Source organism: Oreochromis aureus, linkage group 11 (assembly GCF_013358895.1).
Source record: "Oreochromis aureus strain Israel breed Guangdong linkage group 11, ZZ_aureus, whole genome shotgun sequence".
NCBI classification, from domain to species: Eukaryota; Metazoa; Chordata; class Actinopteri; order Cichliformes; family Cichlidae; genus Oreochromis; species Oreochromis aureus.
In genome coordinates this window covers 8,187,384-8,206,980 of record NC_052952.1, presented here as the reverse complement: position 1 = coordinate 8,206,980, position 19,597 = coordinate 8,187,384, and the positions used below count along the sequence as shown (strand labels likewise).

Below are 19,597 nucleotides of genomic sequence, written 5' to 3'. Positions count from 1 at the left end.
CCACACAAGCACTTTTCTCTTTGTAAGTGCTTTCTATCTAATATTGACAGTCCGATCAGAGAGCAGCTTGGGGTTAGTATTTTGCCCAAGACTGGACTGAACCACCAACCTTCTGATTAGTGGGTGACTTGCTCTGCGTCCTGAACTATAGCCTCCCCATCAGACTGGATGCATGTATGTTGAGCCCCCTTCTCTTCACTCTGCTAACCCACGACTGCACACCATCACACAGCTCCAACCTCTTCATCAAGTTTGCAGACGACACAAATGTGGTAGGTCACATCAGCAACAACAATGAGACCTACTACAGGACTGAAGTTAACCATCTGGCCGAGTGGTGCAGCAACAACAACCTGTCCCTTCAGGAGAACTCACACCCTGCACACCCCACTAACCATCAACAGTGCTGCTGTAGAGGGTAAGCAGCACTACGATCCTGGGTGTGCACATCTCAGAAGATCTTCCTCCGCAAACTGAGGTGAGCAAGATCCTCAACCACCATTATGAGCGCCTTCCACAGAGGCACCGTTGAGAGTATCCTCACCAGCTGCATCACTGTGTGGTATGGCATCTGATGGAAAAACTTACAACGGGTAGTGAGAGCAGCGGAGAGGATCGTGGATACTTCTCTTCCCTCCCTCCAGGACATCTACTGCACCTGCCTCATCCGGAAAGCCCTCTGCATTTCAGGTGACTCAACTCATCCGTCCAACAGCTTCTTCAATTTGCTGCCATCAGGAAGGAGACTGAAGAGCCTCTGGGCTAGAACCAGCAGACTGAGAGACAGCTTTGTCCATCAGGATGCTGAATTCACTCCCTGCTCTCACACACACAAACTCCAGACCTGCATTCACCTCTTCCCTCTGAAGCACCCCACCCCACCCAAAACATGCAAACTCTGAACCGCCACCATTGCATTTTCACCAATGCCCCACCCCCACTTGCCCAAAATCACTATGATTGTGTTGGACACTGCTGTTTAAATAATTGTATAGTATTGTACATAAGATTTTATCTTTATATTGTTTTAGTGTACACTGAGGGCCATGAGAGTATTGCAATTTAAAATTCCTGTGTATGACTGTACATATGGTCTTTGACAATAAAGCGGACTTTAATTTAAGACATGTAGACACGGTCAAAATGACCTGCTGAGTTTCAACTGAGCAGAATGAGGAAGAGACATGATTTAAGCAACTTTGAATGTGAAATCCCAGACGGGCTGGTCTGGGATTTTCCCCACACAACCATCTCTTGGGTTTACAGAGAATGGTTGGTAAGAAGAGAAACCATCCAGTGAGCAACAGTTTGTTAGTGAAAACAAATTACTGAAGCTCTCATGAAAGCCGTTACCTGGATGGACAGCCAATAAATCTGCAGCAACTGTGTGATGCCATCATGTCAATATGGATCAGAATCGGATGTTTCCAGTTCCCTGTTGAATCTGTCTTACAATTACAGCATCCCTGAAGACACAAGGAGACCCAACCTGTACAACTAGTAAGGTGTAATTAGTGGCAAGTGACTATACATGTTTAAACCTACAGACTTCTAAGTTCGCAGGCAAACTTTCTACCATAGTGCAAACTACTCCCTGAAGACGCATCAAGACAAAATATACATTTCCTCATTTATATTTGCTTTATTCAAATTTTCAATTACAAATGCCCAGAGTACAAAAAACCAAATTCATTTATCCCCCCCAACCCACCCCCTACCCCTCAAATACACAGACACACACACATACACACAGCTCAAATTCCTCATTTTAACAGATGTACATAAACAAGCATGTAACTAAAATACACACATCAAAAAACATCAATTTTATCTCCAACATTCATGAGCTCTTTCACCCATGCCTTCACATCGCAAACTGCTCTCTGTTCTGTAGTTAGCAAAAACAGGCAGCAACATAATTTTACAGACAATTCTTTCTAATCAGATTTTTGTTTTGTTTTTTTACATAAGCTTTACAGAATATTCACTGATCATTACATCGTATTTGGTAACAGCTCAAGAATAACCATAAGAAAATAAAAACAAAGCTGTTTCAATGTGGACCATAGTTAGCATCATACTTAGCCTAACGATACACTTCAGTAAGATCTAATCACACATTTTGAAATGAAAAAAAAAAAGTTGCAATTTTATGTCACTCATTATTACCAGACACTAGCTTTAGCAGTGCACGAAATCTCCAACATTCCATTAGAAACCAATGGAAAGGTACAATCACACACACACACACAAAAAAAAATAATCCCTCATGTAAAAGGAGATAAAATATATCAACCAGATTCTGGTTGCTTGAAATCCTTGGGGGGGGGGGGGAATATTTTAACTACTGTAAACTGGAGAGTGGGTGTTTAAACTTTGCATGAATTCATGTAAAACACACCAATATAAATACGCCTGTGGAGAAACTATGCCGGGAATCAGGACATTTTTGTGCATTAGGTAAAGACTTAAATAATGAAAAGACTGGATGTTGTCCAGAGAGTTGAGGCTATTCTTTAACAAGTCAACATGCTTTTCCTAAATTGCCCCCATCGTGCTCTTGCGTCAGAATTTTGCAGATGTGAAATGCTTCAAAAGAAAAAAAACAAAAAACAAACAAAAAAAAGCAGCACAAAAAAATAAAGTCCATCCAAACAACAAAATAAAATAAAATTTGCACTGTGTAAAACACTTGCACCTAGTGGCTAATTTGGCAGACCCTAATAGAATGCACAACCCTGTATTTTTAATACAGTCAAAAGCGATGTTCTCATTTATATATTTTGCATTTCTGTTGTCAGATAATGTCACCTTGCCTTTTTCATGCCAACTAGCCATTTAGTGCAGACTGTGGGGATTATTGGGAGTGGAGCATTCAAGGCACACAAGTGCAAGTTTCAGACAAAGTGAACAGAAATGCTGCAGCAATGTACAGTATAATGTGTTCTTTGAACATTAAAGCACGCAAACATATTCTAGCTCCTTTAGCAATAACGAAACCGAGGTTGTACATGAACATAATAGGGGCACTTGGAGAGGCATCACTACTCTCGAAGAAAGTGAGAATTGCAGAAATGGTAAGGAATATCAGGGAAAAAGTTTCCAAAGGTTCCTACACACTTCCAACAGAGAACAGCCAAACCAGGGATGCAAAAAAAAACAAAAACACAGAAATGTGTCTGCATGACCTGATAGGCCAACTGTGAATCACTGCCTGCGTCTGGGATTACCGAACATGTCCTTTTCGTATCCAAGTGGTGCCTCTCCATTTAAAAAACATAATATAAAAAACAAAAACACTGACACAGGAGCTAAATAACTTACTGGAGAAAAAAAAAACAAAAACCACACACACACACTAAAAAGTATTGCAATACATTCATCCACTTTTCTATGCTTCAAATGTGCACCCCAGTGGTGAAAATTAAATGTGACAGTATAAGTCTGGCTTTTGGCCAACGGTATTCTCACTATAATGTCGGGGTTTCCGACATGACTGCTAAATAAAACACGGGCAATTCCTAAAACAAAAGAATCCAGAATCATACAAACTATGGCATTTATCTCTTAACGCCCTATTTTCTATTTTGCAACATTAAGTGAGAGGTAGCCTACAGTACCTTGTGCACTGAAAAAAAATTAGAAAACTGTACATCAATTTACACACAGGCAGGCTTACTCTTTAACGCAAGCTTGACTCTGACATTAACTCACACACGCTATTCTTCAAGCACACGTCAATCAGGTCGGGCGGGGATAAGTCAACAATAACAGCAGCAATATCACCTGTGATCTCTAAAAGCCAAGGTCTCTTTGCACTTCACTATTATAAGGATGTAATCAGACAAGCTACTGGTAGTGAACTGTGATGGTGTTTCTAATACCTAAAGTGGAAAAAATTACATCCTCTCAGCTTGTTTTTCAGCAAGTAATCAAGCCTTTTTTGCTGGCTAATCACGGTAAATTCAGTGGCTCTAAACGAACACAAGTCACTACGGTTTAGTTGCGCTGAATTCACTTAAATTACAAAATAGCTGTATTTTTTTTTTAACATTTTGTTACAGAGGAAAAAAGCCCTTCATTACATGCTGAAGTTTAAATAAGTGGCTCTCTCATCCGGTTTTTTTTCCCCTTAGATGACCCAAGACGTTTAGTAATTTCTACAGTTTTAAAATCCATTAAAATTCAACAGTTATTGAAGCTAAAAAGAGCCAACAACACTGTCTCAGTACACACCGAGCAGGAAGTGTGCACAGAGTGGTAAGTGATTCAAACACAAGTTTCTCTGAATAGCTCAATCCACAGTATAATTGCACTGCACACAGTCTAAGTGAGGAGGCATTAAGGGGTTCGGTTATGCCGGCTACTGCTGATGAAGATGGGAAAGGTAAAAAGCAGCGAGAGTCAAGGAGTCAACTCCCAAATACACTGAATTAAGAGTATAGGTTGGAGATGATTTTCAAGTTTGCACATCACGTGTTCAGATTTACCCACTGGCAAGAAATGATGGCTTTTCCAACTTCCTTTAGCAACTTAGCAGGTTGCGTATTTGTCAGGAGATGAGACACTGGAATATGTGGAATAAATGTCTTGTTTACATGACTCAAGAGTGTATATTCCGGTTATTTTCCACACTAATTTTTCAGTGGACACCCAAATGTACTCAATACTCATACTCTGAACTTTATAATCAGCCTAACCTAACCATGTTAACTATGTTGTGAGTGCTGTGCATCAAAATCAGCCCTGTTTCCATTCTTTTTTATATATATATATTTTTTTTTTATAATTTCTAAAAATGTTTCATATGTGCACACACACAAGATGGCTATTTAACAGTCAGCAGTAAAAGCCTTCGGTCACAGATCATTGTTGTGGATGAAATCAGCTTGAACTCTACCCACAGCACTTGGCAGTAACACATCTAAAGCGCTACCTGGGTAGCTCTGCACACCCGACGATAAAACAAAGAAGATCGACCTTTTCCTTGCCAAAACAAATTCCCAAACAGGATCCTTCAAGATTTGACAATGTGATTTTTCTTCTTTCCCAATCTTGAGGGTGGATTTTGGTAACTGCACTGTTATGCTCAACACAATGCAATAACCCCGGATGTGAGGTAATGCCAAGCACTGTGGGGGATGTTTCCTTATAGCTGTTCTCTCTTTGCTGTCTCTCTATGGTAACACCCATACAAAGATGTGGATACCCTTCCCATCCCCATTTACATTTAACCAAACACTTGTGTAAATTAGCATCCACTAAAAAGGAGATCAAAGGCTTTACACTGATGATGACGTTTGTTACTTATACCATGAAAGAACACGGTACTCCCTGTGGGACAGAAAAAGCCCTCGGTGTTTCCGTCTGTTTCGTTCACCTAATGCTAGCTGCCCAGGAGCTCATCCAGGCCAAGAGAGGGCATTTTATCAAAGTCACAGGAATCAAACAAGTCGCTAATTCCCTGGTCGTCTCCCAAACCTAACAGGTAGTCATCTTCTTGGTCCAGAAGAGTAGGCCCAAGGTTTAAGAAAGGACCCAGGGATGAGGGGATCTGGTCTTCTGTCTGCTGCAGGAGACTGGTGTAAGGGGATGAGATGGGTGAAAGAGTTGTGACGGAGACAGCTGAGGAGGAGGGAGGTGGAGCCAGAAAGGGGTTAGGAGAAGTGGTTGTGCCGCTGGGATCTGTGAAAGGAGAAAGAGACAACTTGTTATGACATCAACACAGCCAAGAGTACCACTGGTATTCAAAGAAGCTGTACGGGCTGTTTTGTTGCACTGGAAGCAAATCTAGTGAGCTCTGGATGTCTCTTCTGGAACCACTTATAGATTAGCACTGAACACTTAACGCCTTTCTTATCAATCCATTCATACTATTTAAGAACAATGTAACAAAGCATGTGGTTTTCATTCATTTCAGAACAGAAAACTGTTTCAATGTTGCCAATTTCTGTGACTGTAATAGAAATGGGGATTTTTTTTTTCCCCACACGTTTAAATGGTCATGCTATTTATTCTTTTACTCAGTCTATGGATATGTGTATACGCAAAATAAATCAAAACAGAAAGTGCTGCGGTACACTACTATCCATCTGAAACCAACCTTGAAGGACTTTGAGGAAAGGAGAGTTCCCATTGATGTCTGTGTTCCCATTTTTTATGGGACTCCTGGGGTCGTTTTCCTCATCCGGGCACAGCAGGACTTCTATGGGACCCTTTGTGCTGGTCAGGTGTATGGATAAACTCTACAGAGAGGAAACAGGTACTCGAATCAGAACACCCACCTCGACTACAAGGTCATTTATGTGCCGACAATGCACATAAATGTACCAGTGTTTACTAACATATGAACACACCAAATGTAGGAGTTTATGTAGCAATGTATCTAAAATATGATCAATGCAATGATTTCTCAGACTGACCGAGCCACTCAGAAATCATTGTTAAAGGACAAATTAAAACTCTAAAGGTACCAAATTAGATAAAAATATGTTTGTTTTTTTATTCAAAGTTTACACACCGATTTAAAGGGAAAAAAATGTGTCTGTTACATAGGCCAGCCCATTTTCCGTTTCTATTAAATGGTGCAAACATACAGTAGAGTACTGAGGTTCACATGACTGCCAACCTTGTTGCATTAACCTGTCAGTCATTTTGGAGATATGACCATCATAGTGACAATGTAGGATCAAGTTAATAAGGCCCCAGTAACATAGGATTAGAAAACAGCTAGGGAGCACTTGGCAACCACCCACTGTGTGTGTCTGTGTATTCCCCGACCAGTTACAAGTGGTTGCTGGAGGCTGATGGCAGTCACTGGAAAATGATTGCTGAAGGCAAGCTAGTTAGACAAGTAAGTGACACTCATTTTCCCCCCACGTCAATACGGGAAAAAAGAAATTTTCCCCAACGAGAAAACGGTTGCTAGCATATCCCTTCAGTTGCTTATAGTTTCCATGAAAGTGACAGACTTGTCTGCAAACACTGTCCAGCTGCTCTGAGCTGTAATGAAACAGTGACAGTGTCAAAAAGCGTAAATGATGACCACTCGCCTTCAAACTAAAAGTTTACTACTTTCCCAAGATGCTCTACCGCTCAAGACATAGTTAGCAAGAGTCTGCAGAGAAACATGGAAAAATACTGGCAGTGGTCAGTAGTACCCTTCAGCCTTCTAATAGGTGCACCTATGGGATGAATTTCAAAATCCTAGGTGACCATCTTCTAAAGTTATCGCATTGACAAAATATTCAGAAAACTTGACCTCCGACCCCTGATCTTGAGGTTGAGGTCACCAAGATTCAAACTCGTCTGAGATTTTTACTAGATATACCTATGGTACCAATTTGAAACTCCTACAACGCTTTGTTCTCGTGTTACGCATTTACAAACTTGGAGGTCCACATCACCCGCTTGTCCACCTGCCCTGCAGGGTGCTGACAATGCACCATCAACCTTTTACGGTTCAGGTGTAAAAAAAAGAACTACTGGCAACTGTGGAAATCTGCTACCAAGCCGTGCAATATAAGAGTTTTTCATGCAGCACCTACTTTGCAACCAGCGAAAACCAGAAACCTCCATGAACCACTCCCAACCAATCAGGCAATACACATCTTCGCCTAGCGACCAGTGGTTGCATTAGATCCAATATGGTGAACAAATCTTGAGCAAGATGTGCATGACATCACGTTGAAAAACTTCAATATAGTTACATTTAAAACTGACTGACTCATCCGACTAAGGTCAGAAGTGAACCTAACCAATATGAAGTCTCGTCTATAAAAGAACTCAAGTCATATGACAAGTGGTCGAAAACAAATCAGGTGCGTGTGTTTATGAGCATGTATACAAACCTCTTCAGGGTCCGGCACTTCTAGTTTGGTGTCTGTGGGCGCTTTGACGACAATAACCGTCTGGTCTCTGAGGCTCCCTTGTTTGATATCTTGGTATGTTACATAAGCATATGTGGAAACAGCCGGGTTAAAGAAATAAAACTGCGCCTGTGTTGACACAGAACATACACTATATGATATGTGCTGTTAGAAATGACCTGCATTCTGTGACATGTTAGAAAACAGATGGTTTGTTCGAGTAGAAGTAAAACAGCTAGTTGTTCCTGAAGGCAGAGCTCTTAAAGTACTGAAAGCATATTACAGCTTTTTGAGAAGGAAATGGTCTATATGAAACCAAATCTTTTTTTTTTTTAGACTAAGAAACAGCCATATCACCATTCTGTGCCTGACTAAACCCCCTTTTTGGCATTATAAAACTATTAGTGAGACTTAAAGAATTCACAATGACAATTTTACAAATGAAGGCATCAGCACACTTATTTTTGCAACTAGCTGTACTGCATGGTATTTGGAGGAGTTTCTCCATGAGTGTGCAAAATCTGAGGACACGAGTCCATGGGGAAAAGATCAAGCCTCTGTGTGTCTTTACTGAGCAGTGCACACATGCAAACCATGACTATTAACTTGGATTCAAGGTAATCCATTCTTTCCTGATGATTCTAATAATTTGCTGCAAGCTAATGTTATGCAGAAAATGTTTTTATGCATGATCTACAGGAACATTAACTTCTGATGATTCTGTGATCTTCTACGCATCCTATATGTAACATGTTAGGTCTCAGAGTGCCTCCAGGTTTATACGAGATGTGATCATAAAGTTCTGAGACCATTTTCAGAAACTTTTAGGTCCCTCGGTGGAAGACCCATGATGTTAACTTGCATTTGTGCCTCTGCGACCCGTTCTGGATCTCCTCCAGTTTGTCAGAAGTGTTATCATTCAACTTAATTTTTAATTTTAGGGAAGTGGATAAAGTTGCAGGGAAGCAACTTTGGTGAGTGGGTTATAGGTGAGTTAACACTGTGCTGGTGTGAGGGACAAAAAAAGAAGTCTGTTTTCAATACACTCTGAGATGAATCGCCACGATTGATGAAGTCACAGTGCACAGCGCTGAAAAAACTGAAGAGCATTTTCCATTAGTACCTACTCGAATCGGCAAGACGTGATGTGAGTCTTGTGGCGATACGACTCGTTTTCCATTACAACCCAGTACCAACCGAATGTGTGTGGGGTCGTTATTGCAATGCGCCTAAGCACTACAAAGGCGGACGTCAAGGCAACATTATACCTGCTGCTCGGTCTGTAGAGTTTCAGACTCAGCAAAGTTGTTTCTGTCCAGCTGTTTTCCTCATTGCTGGGTTTAATAAACGGCGGCTTTGATTTTCGTGAAGGAGACACTCATGACTCATTGAGTGAACCCACTAACTAGCCAATCGGTAGTATGCATTCTGTTGACATTACATTTTTAGGTCGCTTGGAACAGCGGCCTGGTACCAGGTCTCATCACCTAATGGAAAATCCTCAAAACCGTGGCGGGCCGACCTGAGTGGGTACTAATGGAAACGGTGCTCCAGTGTCACCTGACACGCTGCCTTCAGGCTTCAAAACTGAACTCCTACACCTGCTGAAAACTAATCTCCTCCACATAAAATCTGAGTTAATTTGAAACTGACCTTGACTTGATTTTGTGTGCTCTGCGCAAGTTTAAATGAAATCACAAGTCACACAGTTAAGGGGTTATAGCACTATAGGACCTGCTGCCTGGACGTGACCGAGAAAATCACCTTTACTGGGGAATCTCCCAAATTCAAATCAGCAAAGGCTTGTGATGTTTGGCGTTTTTGATCAGATCGCCTGTGACAAACTTGTTTGTAATAAACCAGCCACTCCCTACATGAGCTGAAACATTTAAGAAGCGAATGGCTGTCCTAGTCAAGAGTAATTTCTAACAGACTTCAATCTCATGTCAGAACGTATGAATACTCCGTCAGCTTCCTCCCACTGATCTGAAAAACCACACTGCTTACGGAGACATTTAAAAAATCTATTCCCCTCATCAGGTTGTTTTTGATTCTCCAATTGTCACTGCTCTTGGTAAAACTGCAGTGGACACTCCTGAAATGAACTTGCTTGGCGTTTGCTCAGAAATCTGCAGTTTTAGTAGATTACAAACAAGACCGTGCAATCCTGTAGTGACTTACTCTGCATCTTTACGAGATTTATGTTGAACTAGGATGAATAGTGAAAACTTACAAAGGTGAGGGAGCTAGAAGGCACCTTAAAACTTTAGCCACAATCTCAACTAACAAAAGGATATTTCTGGTTGCCTGGCAACTCGCTCATGTGTCTCATATCCAGAGAGCATCTCTGGATGAGTTGTTCGAGCCTCTGCTCTTCATCAGCCAGCGCAGAAACTTCAGCTGTCAGTCTCTGTCTCTGGCTCAGCGCCCCCTCAACCTCCAACAGACTACAGCCCCTGTAAATGAAAGAAAAGTCAGCGGAGAGTGAAATACAGCGCTTTAGAATCACCTCAGGACGCTCAATTGTAGCCATTTGGTGTTTTGTTTCAAATATTTGGCACATCAACTTCAACCGTGCAAAAAAGTTCTGATTTCTGTTCAAGTAAACACAGGATTTATGTTGTGTATGAGCTACCTCTCATTTAAGCACCTTTCCTTCATTACAAAGAAAAGGTGTGATTACCAGGCTCCACTTACCGCACATCCTGTAAAGAACAAGTGACTTCAAAACATAAAAATGGGGAAACTACCTTCAAAGTATTCTGACCCAATAAATTTCTGTAGTCATTTCCGACTTTAGTGCCTGACAGGGACATGGCCTACATCTTAGGCCACGAGAGGAAAATCAACAGAGCTTTAAAATAAAACAATAACAGTACATCCAGCTCACAAACATGACTCAAAATCTGTTTAAATGAAAAGCCACCCTAAACTGGAAAGCACAGGTGTCTCGTGCCCAGTTATGAACTCATGAGCTCCGAGCGAGCGAACAACTAAAATGATTCAAGTAAAGTGAGTGTCGGCACTGTTGGGTATCCTCATACAACATCAGCTGAGGTAAAGAAAGAAGCAAAGATGGAGGAGAAAGAAAAATGCAGAGTCCAAACCAAGCACCTGCATGGCAGAGTGAGGGAGAATAACCACTTACATCCACTGAATGTTGTTCTTGGATTTCTTCTTGATGAGGTGAATGCCTTCTAGTACATTGGTGATATCATACAACCGCCTTTTCTGTACCTGCAAGTGAGGAACACATGTACAGATTTAACGGCGTAATTCATCTGTCGCTAAAACACTGACCGAAAACAAAGCATCTTCCTCAATTTACCTGTAAGGTTTCAGCAGCAAGGTTGAGGTCCAAAACACCATCAGAAGACTGAGCAAGAAGGTCCACAAACTTCTTTGTTAAGAGGCCCAAAGATGTGTCGTACCGCGTCTTCTCTGGTGGAGACTTAGGTGCTATGGTGGACAAAAAGCAGAAAGAAGAGCGAAAGAAAAAGGGAAATTTAAGTAATTTAAGCAATTTGAAGGACAGTTTCTAGCCAAGACATGAAAACTCAGTCATTGCTAGATGCAGTTTCACATGAGAGCATATGGCCGAGCGAAACGCAGCTTCATCAATATGTCCGAGAGTCAACAGGAGTCCAAGAGCAGCAGGGGTGTCAGAAGAAACAGACTACCTGCTGGACGGATGGGTGATCATTTTCGGTTTTGTGTTGTGACTCATTCACAAAGACGAAGAGCCAACTTTGAAGTCATTGTTGGAAACAAGCGAGGCATTTTCATACTGGACACATTTACAGTATGAATTGCTCATTAACACTCAATATTGGGAAAACCAAAGAGTTTTTCCAGGGAAATGCTGAAAGGGAAATGACTAAGCAACGATCGCCGGGGTATTTTCGTGAAGCCGAGCTACAGGCCAATTTACAAAAAGATCACTTTTTAACTCCTCTGTCGTGTTACAATTTACAGCTAAACATTTTTTTCATTTTAAAGGCTCTGTTCGCACAGTATCCCATTTCTGTTCTCAGTGGGCAGAGCGGTTTCCACACCACGTCACCTGTTGTGACCTCCCACAATACCACGTATTACACTGCCACGATCACTAGATTCATGTAAAAGAACCAAACAGGTCTCTTTCCCCACCCCGTTCGTTTTTAAATTTTCAAAGATTGCAGGCCAAATAAAACACCGAGCTAACAGGAAGTTACTTACTGTGCTTGAATATAGTCTGGAAGCAATAAGCTTTATATGAAACACTTCCCTGCTTTTTTTTAATATGTTGAGAGAGTTCCCCATTTCAGCTCCATGGTTTATATACACAATACTACTGTTTATATATTGATGAAACCGATTAATCAGCACTACTAATATACTGATATAACACTGGAGAGATTTTTCTTCACGGAAAGCTGAGTGAACCACTCGGAGAGAAGCAAGGACCTTACCTTCATGTTGATGTTTAGCTCAAGGGAAAAAACAAAACTCATTTTATTCTAATAACCATAAAAAAAAAAAAAAACAGCTGCATCTACAGTGTTCCCATCTGTGCTGCTCGGCAGGAGCATGGACATGATGAAGTTGAAACAATCTGCAGTGAAATGAACAAACAAGATGACAGAGGGCTCCTAAGAACCACCTTCTTACTTCTGGGTGTCTTCAGCCGTGCCCCATTTGATGCCGCGGCTCCTCCTCTACCTCTAGGAGTTTTGGCTGGTTCTGTCTGGTACTGGTGGTCCGAATCATCGAGTGCCAATCGCCTTTTTGCCTAGGAGAAAGCAGAAAGGATAGTTAAGGGTGGATGTGGTCATTTGGCAGTAACCTCCAAAGCCTTTCCATAAGCCTAGTCTCTCTAAAACACAGCAGAGGACCAAAGAAGCGTTTACATAAACAGACAGAGTGACTGCTAGTTTCAGACTGCCTTTAGTCACCAAATGTGATTGTTCTCCATCGACTACTTCAGTATTCCTGAGGTTTTCGCAGCAAGGACAGCGACATCAAATCTGAATTGAAAGAAGTTTTGTCAGCCACCGGATTTATATTTTCCCCCAATTTTATTGGAAAGGGCAAGCCCAAATAGCTCAAGAGTGAGTCACATCGACGATTTGAACATCCCACCGCACACCAACGCCAATCCCAATAAATATTAGACCGTATAACTCCACCCAGCCCAATAATTAAAGGAAGCATCAAGTCGTTCTGCTCAGTCCAAAACTTGATTCTCAAATCCAGACAAAAATGTCTGATGTCCAATTACCCACCATGAGTCTGTTTAAGCATATGATCCAGCTATTTATGGCTCCAACACAAGCTTTTATTTAGTTTCATATGAATCTACATTGCCTCCAAATTCATCTGTACCATTCACCATGTTTGAGCTCATTTATGGCATGTGTTGAACATTGGATTTGGTAATGCAGATGTTACATTTCTTACCATAAACATACCTGAATACATGTTTTGTTTCTTAAAGCACAAAAATACAATAATAATCATATTTTTTAACCATAACCCATCTCAATTATAGCCCAATGAACATTAATCTGTGCTTTTGCAAGAATCCATCCTGTTTTAGTGTCTTTGAGCAGGACAGAGTGCCACCAGCTTGCTGGTCTGCATTTCCCTCTAAAACTCATGCACAGCAGAAGCCACTTTCCCCTGAAATGGAAAACATATTATAATTTTTAAACCCATACTTACTACTTCATCTTTTGCATAACCCCAGACTGAGAAAGAAAAAAATATGTCCTCTGTTGACAGTCAAAGTGTCAGCCATTTTATATCAGCAAGCAGCTCCCCTCACCCCAAAGCCTTCTCATGGCTCACAGCCTGATATGTGCAGACTGGTTGAGTTCATAAAAGATGAATAACCAGGAGGAGAAAGAAAAGAAAACAACACCCTGAATGCAGCTTTAACTGTTTTGTGTGGTTTGTGCATGTTGAGAATACAGGAAACGTAGAATCAGCACTAAAGCAACAAACTCGGGTTTCACTTTACTTGACATGAAAGGCACCACAGCGTTACTTTAGTGACAAAAGAGTGGCATGAAACAGTTGTGCCGAATTAAAAGAATAAGGTCAAGCTCGACAACGACTAACGTTGCTCTCTAATAACCAATAGTGCTACTAGCTCTGATAGCTAACGCATATTTTCAAAGCTTTACCCAAGTTGGCTTGCATCTTCACAGACGACTGGGAGAAAATCTATCGAGCAGACCCCAGACTGAATTGTAGCGATATCTGCGTATAACATCGTGCCTTTATAAGTTCCACTAATCATGTAGCATTAAAACGCTAAAAACAAACATATAGCTTACCAAAAACCGGGCAGGGAAACCATCCCCCAACCCCCCAAATTAAGACACCAACAGCAGCCACTAGGCCAGCGCTAACGTTAGTCATCTCTTACCAATATTTCCATCTGGCTGCAAAGGTGAAGCGGACTCAAAAGCACCATGAAGTCTGCTAACACTCTCTTAGTTGACAGGTCTGCATTCCAGTTAACGCTAAACTCACTTAAACTTGTCACTGGCGTCCCCACAGCAAACGAAAACACTTAACCAGCCCACTTGGGTAACTTAGCTAGCGGTAGTTAGTTAGCCACCTCGCTAGGTTGAGTCGTGGGAATGCCCTGGCTAAGTAGCTAACGTTAGCTGCCCTGAACAACAAGCTCGGCTAGGTTAGCAAGCTAACATTGTGTAGCTGAGCGTAGCAAAGCTAAATGTATAAGCAAGCTGTGTGGATTATTACCGGCGGTCTTCCCAGAGCGGGTCGTTGTCCTGCTGCGTTTGCTGCAGCTTGTTGTGGAGTTGTGTAAATGTTGTTAATCTGAGGCTCGGATAAACACACATTTGATGTCTGTGTAACGTTGCAAGGCGGTGGTGTGGTTATTATTTGGATATACGTAGCGTTTGATTGACCGGGGTTCAAACGATCCGAGAGAGCTGTTAAAATTATATTACTATCCAGAGAAGAGCCTCCAACCCCTGCTAAAATCACTTTTTCCTGAGCCGAGGAGGTCCCTCTTCTCATCTTGCGTATTCAGGGTAACCCCTTTCTTATCTCGGAACTTTCGAGCTCGTATAGCTGCTAATCCGCCGCAATGGTTACAAAAATAATCAGACCAAAGTAAAGACGAGTGTCTGAACTATCGATTTCTGAAAAGTATTTTTCCCTCAGAAAGTGCATTTAGGCAGATGCAACGGATTAAAAAGTAGCGCAACTCTCGTTTCCCCCGTCTAGAAATGGCTTCAGGAAACGGCCTGATGAATGAAGGGATACGGTTTACGCGCTCAAGAACCCTCCCGCGAAACTCAGATTTCCCGGGAAAATTTCAAACGGAATTTACATGCCAGACCCTATTGGCTCCTAACGACGGAGTACCCACCCATATCGATATCATTTCGACCAATGACGGCTTCAGATTTAGTGCGCCACGTGTTCATTGGCAGTTGTAAACACGTGGCGTCACTTGTCACGCCTTGCGAGCTCTCTGATAGGACGTAAGGTGGCGCCAGAGACCAATTTGCTGAAGAGAAAGCATGAAGAACCAAAACATATCTACGGACTTAAATATTATAGCAATAAAAATGTAATTAGTATCATTTGACCCGAATGTAACACCGTACACAATATTAGGCTCATTTTTTTAGCTTGATTTTTTTTGTGTGTGACCCTTAAATTTACTATGACAACGTTGCATGACATAAAATCTTAACCTACAATATTATAGACAACAGAGAGCTATGATTTCAAATAAAAGACTGGAACCAATTTGCATCCCCCTATTTTTCCTTATAAGGAAAAATAAGGTAGGTAGAATAGAAATTTTCTATTCAGGTAGAATAGAAAATTGCAATATAAGAACTAGTCCATTTACCATTTAATTTAATTATGTTTTTGCAAAAGTCATTTGCAACTGTGTAAATTTGCTTTAACATTTGCAAAGCCATAGGTTTGTGCTTCTTATCATTTCTGAACAGGTTTACACTAATCATAATTTGCTTTAGTGAAGGTTTTGGATCTTACCTATAACTTTAAAAAAGGCACATACATTGCAAAAATCAGGTCCCAATACACAGTCTCAGTGCTGCAAGTGAGCTCAACTCTATGTTGCAACAAATGTGATTAACTTCTTCTTTTCCCATTAGTTTCCAAAGCACCCAGTGACATCACAGATTTTGTTTTCTTTGTTTGTTATTTTAGTGATTGCTTAAATAGTACATTGTGTGATGTTCATCTCTTTGGACCATGTTCAAGGAGAAAATAACTGAGGAGCAAGTGTGCTGATGTCATCTGGATAAGTGAAAGAATTATAGGGGAAGATATAGATGGCATGAAGTTACAGCCAAGTGAAAAAGAACGTTTTCAGAAGTTAAAATAGAAGTTTTCGCTTCCACTGTAATTGGAATTACTCTCAGGTACTGCAAATGAAATGCACTTGATTGACTGATCATCAGCAAGTGTGAGCACCTTGATAAAAGCTGAAGTTTGAGCAGTTTGCTGATCTGGGGCATTTACTGTAGGTGTGTGTTGTCAGGACAATGCTGCAATCTTCCTGGGAGTGGACATTCCAGAAAATTCATTCCATGCCCAGAGAAATGGAAAATTCCCAATCTCAGGCCTCAGTTTGTATGTTAAATATTAAAGTTTTTTGGCAGTACAATTAGAAGAAAACTGAACATCTATGGCTTGTTTGGAAGGGTTGCCAGGGGAAAGCCTGAAGAACATAGCAGCACAGTTTAGGTTTGCATCTGGAACAATGTCCTTTGGACAGACCAAAGTAGAGATATTTGTCCACAATTTTCAGCACCATGTCTGGAGAATATCAAACACAACAAATCTGTAAAATCACCTCATGCCAACTGTCAAACACGGTGGTGGAGGGGTGATGATTTGTGTTTGCTTTCCAGCCTCATAACCTGGGTGCCTTGTAGTTACTGAGATGACTGTCAACTCCTCTCTATACCAGAGTATTCCCAAAGTCAAAGTCAGCTTTATTGTCCAAACCCATATGTACAGATCATACACAGAAATTCTAGAGTGAAATAAGAGATCATCTGTTTGCCATCTAAAGTTTGGGTGAAACTGGGTGAGCAGCAAATCAACCACAACAGAATACCTGAGAAAAGATGATGTTCCAGTGGCTCAAGTCAAAGTCCAGATCTCCACCCGATTGGAAAGAACCTGAAGAGAGGTGTGCATAAATAAAGTCCCACAAACCTCAATGAAATGAAACATCACAGCAAAGAAGCTCAAGGCAAAGTTTCTCCACAATGACATGAGAAACCAATAAAGTTATAAAGAAAACAATGACTTCAATTTGTTGCTGCTAAAGGTGGCTCTACAAGCAACTGTGAAAAGTCTCTTTTTTACATGACTCTACACAAAGTGAAACTATGTCTTGCAGTCTCAAGATCTACTGTATGGTGCCCTGAGGTGGAAAACATAACAATACAACTGAAAACACAACAACATCACCCTTTATTAGTATTATTATTAGAATTATCTATAGCGACAGCCTGATGTTTCTATACTACTCTGAGCAGTGTCCTTGCGCGGAATTTAAAGTTTTCAGAGAGTTAAAAAAATATGGAAAGGGATTTTGGAATAATGAGAGAATCTTTTAACAAAGACATTCCTTCCATGATAGCACACTGGAAAGAATTCAGACTGAGATCACTGGATAATGTTATGCAGAGTTATGCCTGCTTTTCTTATCCTGAGTTTTGTCCGTCATGTTACCACATGTAGCCAAAGCAGAAACATTTTGTTTTTTGTTTTGCACATCAGGGCCACCATACAGGTGTTTGGATGGAGGACAAGACAGTGAGGGCATGACAAAAAGTTACAAGTATAACTGACTTCAGTGATAACTGTCCCCTGACTACAATCCAATTTAGTTGGCCTGATTGCTGAGTGCGGTTCCTTAGACAAGACCCACATGACATTCTGTTTCCCCACATTTCGTTTTCATTTTTACTTTGACATATAATACAATAATAACTATAAAGTGGAAGGTAGAGCAGCTGAAACAGCTGAAAATAACCGTGTGTTGTGTCAGTGTGGAATATAAATGGGGATATCCATCCATCATGACTTCAGTGATGTTTTACTGTATGACAAGTTAGTAGTTTGACTTAAAGGTCACATTACACTGCTGTCTTTCTAGCCAACAGTATGTCAGTATGGTTTGTATACCCTGTAAATAGACGGTGAATTGTGGTGACAGGATGACATAAAGGCCAAAGAAACCGCCCTTCATATTAAGAAAGATTCAGAAAGAAACCACCTCAGACTAAAGCATGATGATGTGTCCTAACTAACCTTATTCTGGTTTGATTTTGCAGTTGATCTTCAGTGTCATATTGATTGTTTATCATTTAGAAAATATGATATTTTTAAGTCCTCCTGTTGCCACGGGGACCACTGTTGCCTTCACCTTCTGCATCCTCTAGCTCCTCTCTCAACCCTTTGTATTTCTCCCGTTCTCTACTTTGTGATGCTGCTATCACTTGGTATAGCTAAATCTACTACTACAGCCATCTTCTGTGCTCGTCCACCACTATGATGGTTGGTTAGCCACCACCAGTTTGTCCATCTGTATCTCCACAGGATCTTAGTTTGGTCATTTGCAACAACCCTTGGGGGTGTATCCCATTTTGACCCTAGAACTCCTAGGCCATACTCAGCACAGATGCAGGACTTCCTGATAGGTGATAGTGAATTAATTTATAGTGAAAAAACAAGCAAAGATGTGCAAAAACAATTCCAAAAAAAAGTTTCCTTTGTGACAGTCTCCCGAGTCCTGTGCAGTAAATTCTCCTCTTGGTCTGTGGTACAATAAACTACCTCAGCAATATTTACAAAATTCAAGTCGAGGGGGGCAGGACTGTGGCACAACAAAAAATATGACAGAAACATCATTTTACAAAACAGGGTAACAATCGAAATGCATTGTGGGAGATTAAGCAACATACAGTAAACTTATTTTAATGCAGAAGTTCTCCAGTGGATGTTCCATCCCCTACAGCGATTTCCTCCATTTTCCTAATGCAAGCTTGATGGTTAGAAGCGCCTGGTCGCCCACAAATTAGCAGAGTCAAGGAATCTTTGAAGCTGTTTCCTTGTTTGGGGTTGAGACCACTCCACCACAGCTTTAATCTCTGCCAGGTCAGCTTGTAGCTTACCCTGTTCCACGATGAACCTGAGGAAGGAAACTGACTGGACGTGAAACTCACATTTTTCTCCTTTTACAAAGAGGTGGTTCTCCAGCAACTGCTCCAGGACTTGGCGGACATGTTTCTTGTGTTCCAACCTGGATTTGGAGAAGATGAGAATGTCATCAACGTAAACAAATACAAAATGATTGATGAAATCCCTTAGGGCGTCATTCACTAAGGCCTGAAACACTGCAGGGGTGTTAGTGAGTCGAAATGGTATGACCAGATATTCGAAATGTCCAAGGTGAGTATTGAAGGCTGTTTTCCATTCATCTCCCTCCCTTATTCTGAATAGGTGGTGTGCATTTCATAAATTGAGCTCCTTGCAGTAACTAATGGGCCAAAGACAACAGAGGAAGGGGGTACCAATTTGTTACAGTGATTTTGTTTAGACAAAGAAAGTCAGTACATAGACAGAGAGGTTTGTCCTTCTTTTCTACAAAGAACAAGCCCGTGCCGAGCGGGGAAGTGGACGGACAGATTATCCTGGCAGCTAGGGAGTCA

The 19,597-nt window shown here is 41.1% G+C and overlaps 1 protein-coding gene across 2 annotated transcripts; it reads right to left on the bottom strand.

The window, feature by feature from the left end:
• Positions 1 to 1,672: 1,672 nt before the first annotated feature.
• LOC116329724 (transcription factor E2F3) lies at positions 1,673 to 15,175 on the bottom strand. Of its 2 annotated transcripts, none has more exons than XM_031751800.2 (8): positions 14,622 to 15,175; positions 12,519 to 12,639; positions 11,197 to 11,327; positions 11,017 to 11,105; positions 10,166 to 10,324; positions 7,851 to 7,962; positions 6,104 to 6,245; positions 1,673 to 5,685 (listed from the first exon to the last, which is right to left on the bottom strand). In XM_031751800.2, exons 1-8 carry the CDS (start codon positions 14,901 to 14,903, stop codon positions 5,387 to 5,389), a joined length of 1,335 nt encoding a protein of 444 aa, XP_031607660.1. In that variant the 5' UTR covers positions 14,904 to 15,175; the 3' UTR covers positions 1,673 to 5,386. The 2 variants fall into 2 exon arrangements, with proteins under 2 accessions (XP_031607660.1, XP_039475966.1); XM_039620032.1 differs by lacking the exon at positions 14,622 to 15,175 and adding an exon at positions 14,281 to 14,495.
• Positions 15,176 to 19,597: the final 4,422 nt, after the last annotated feature.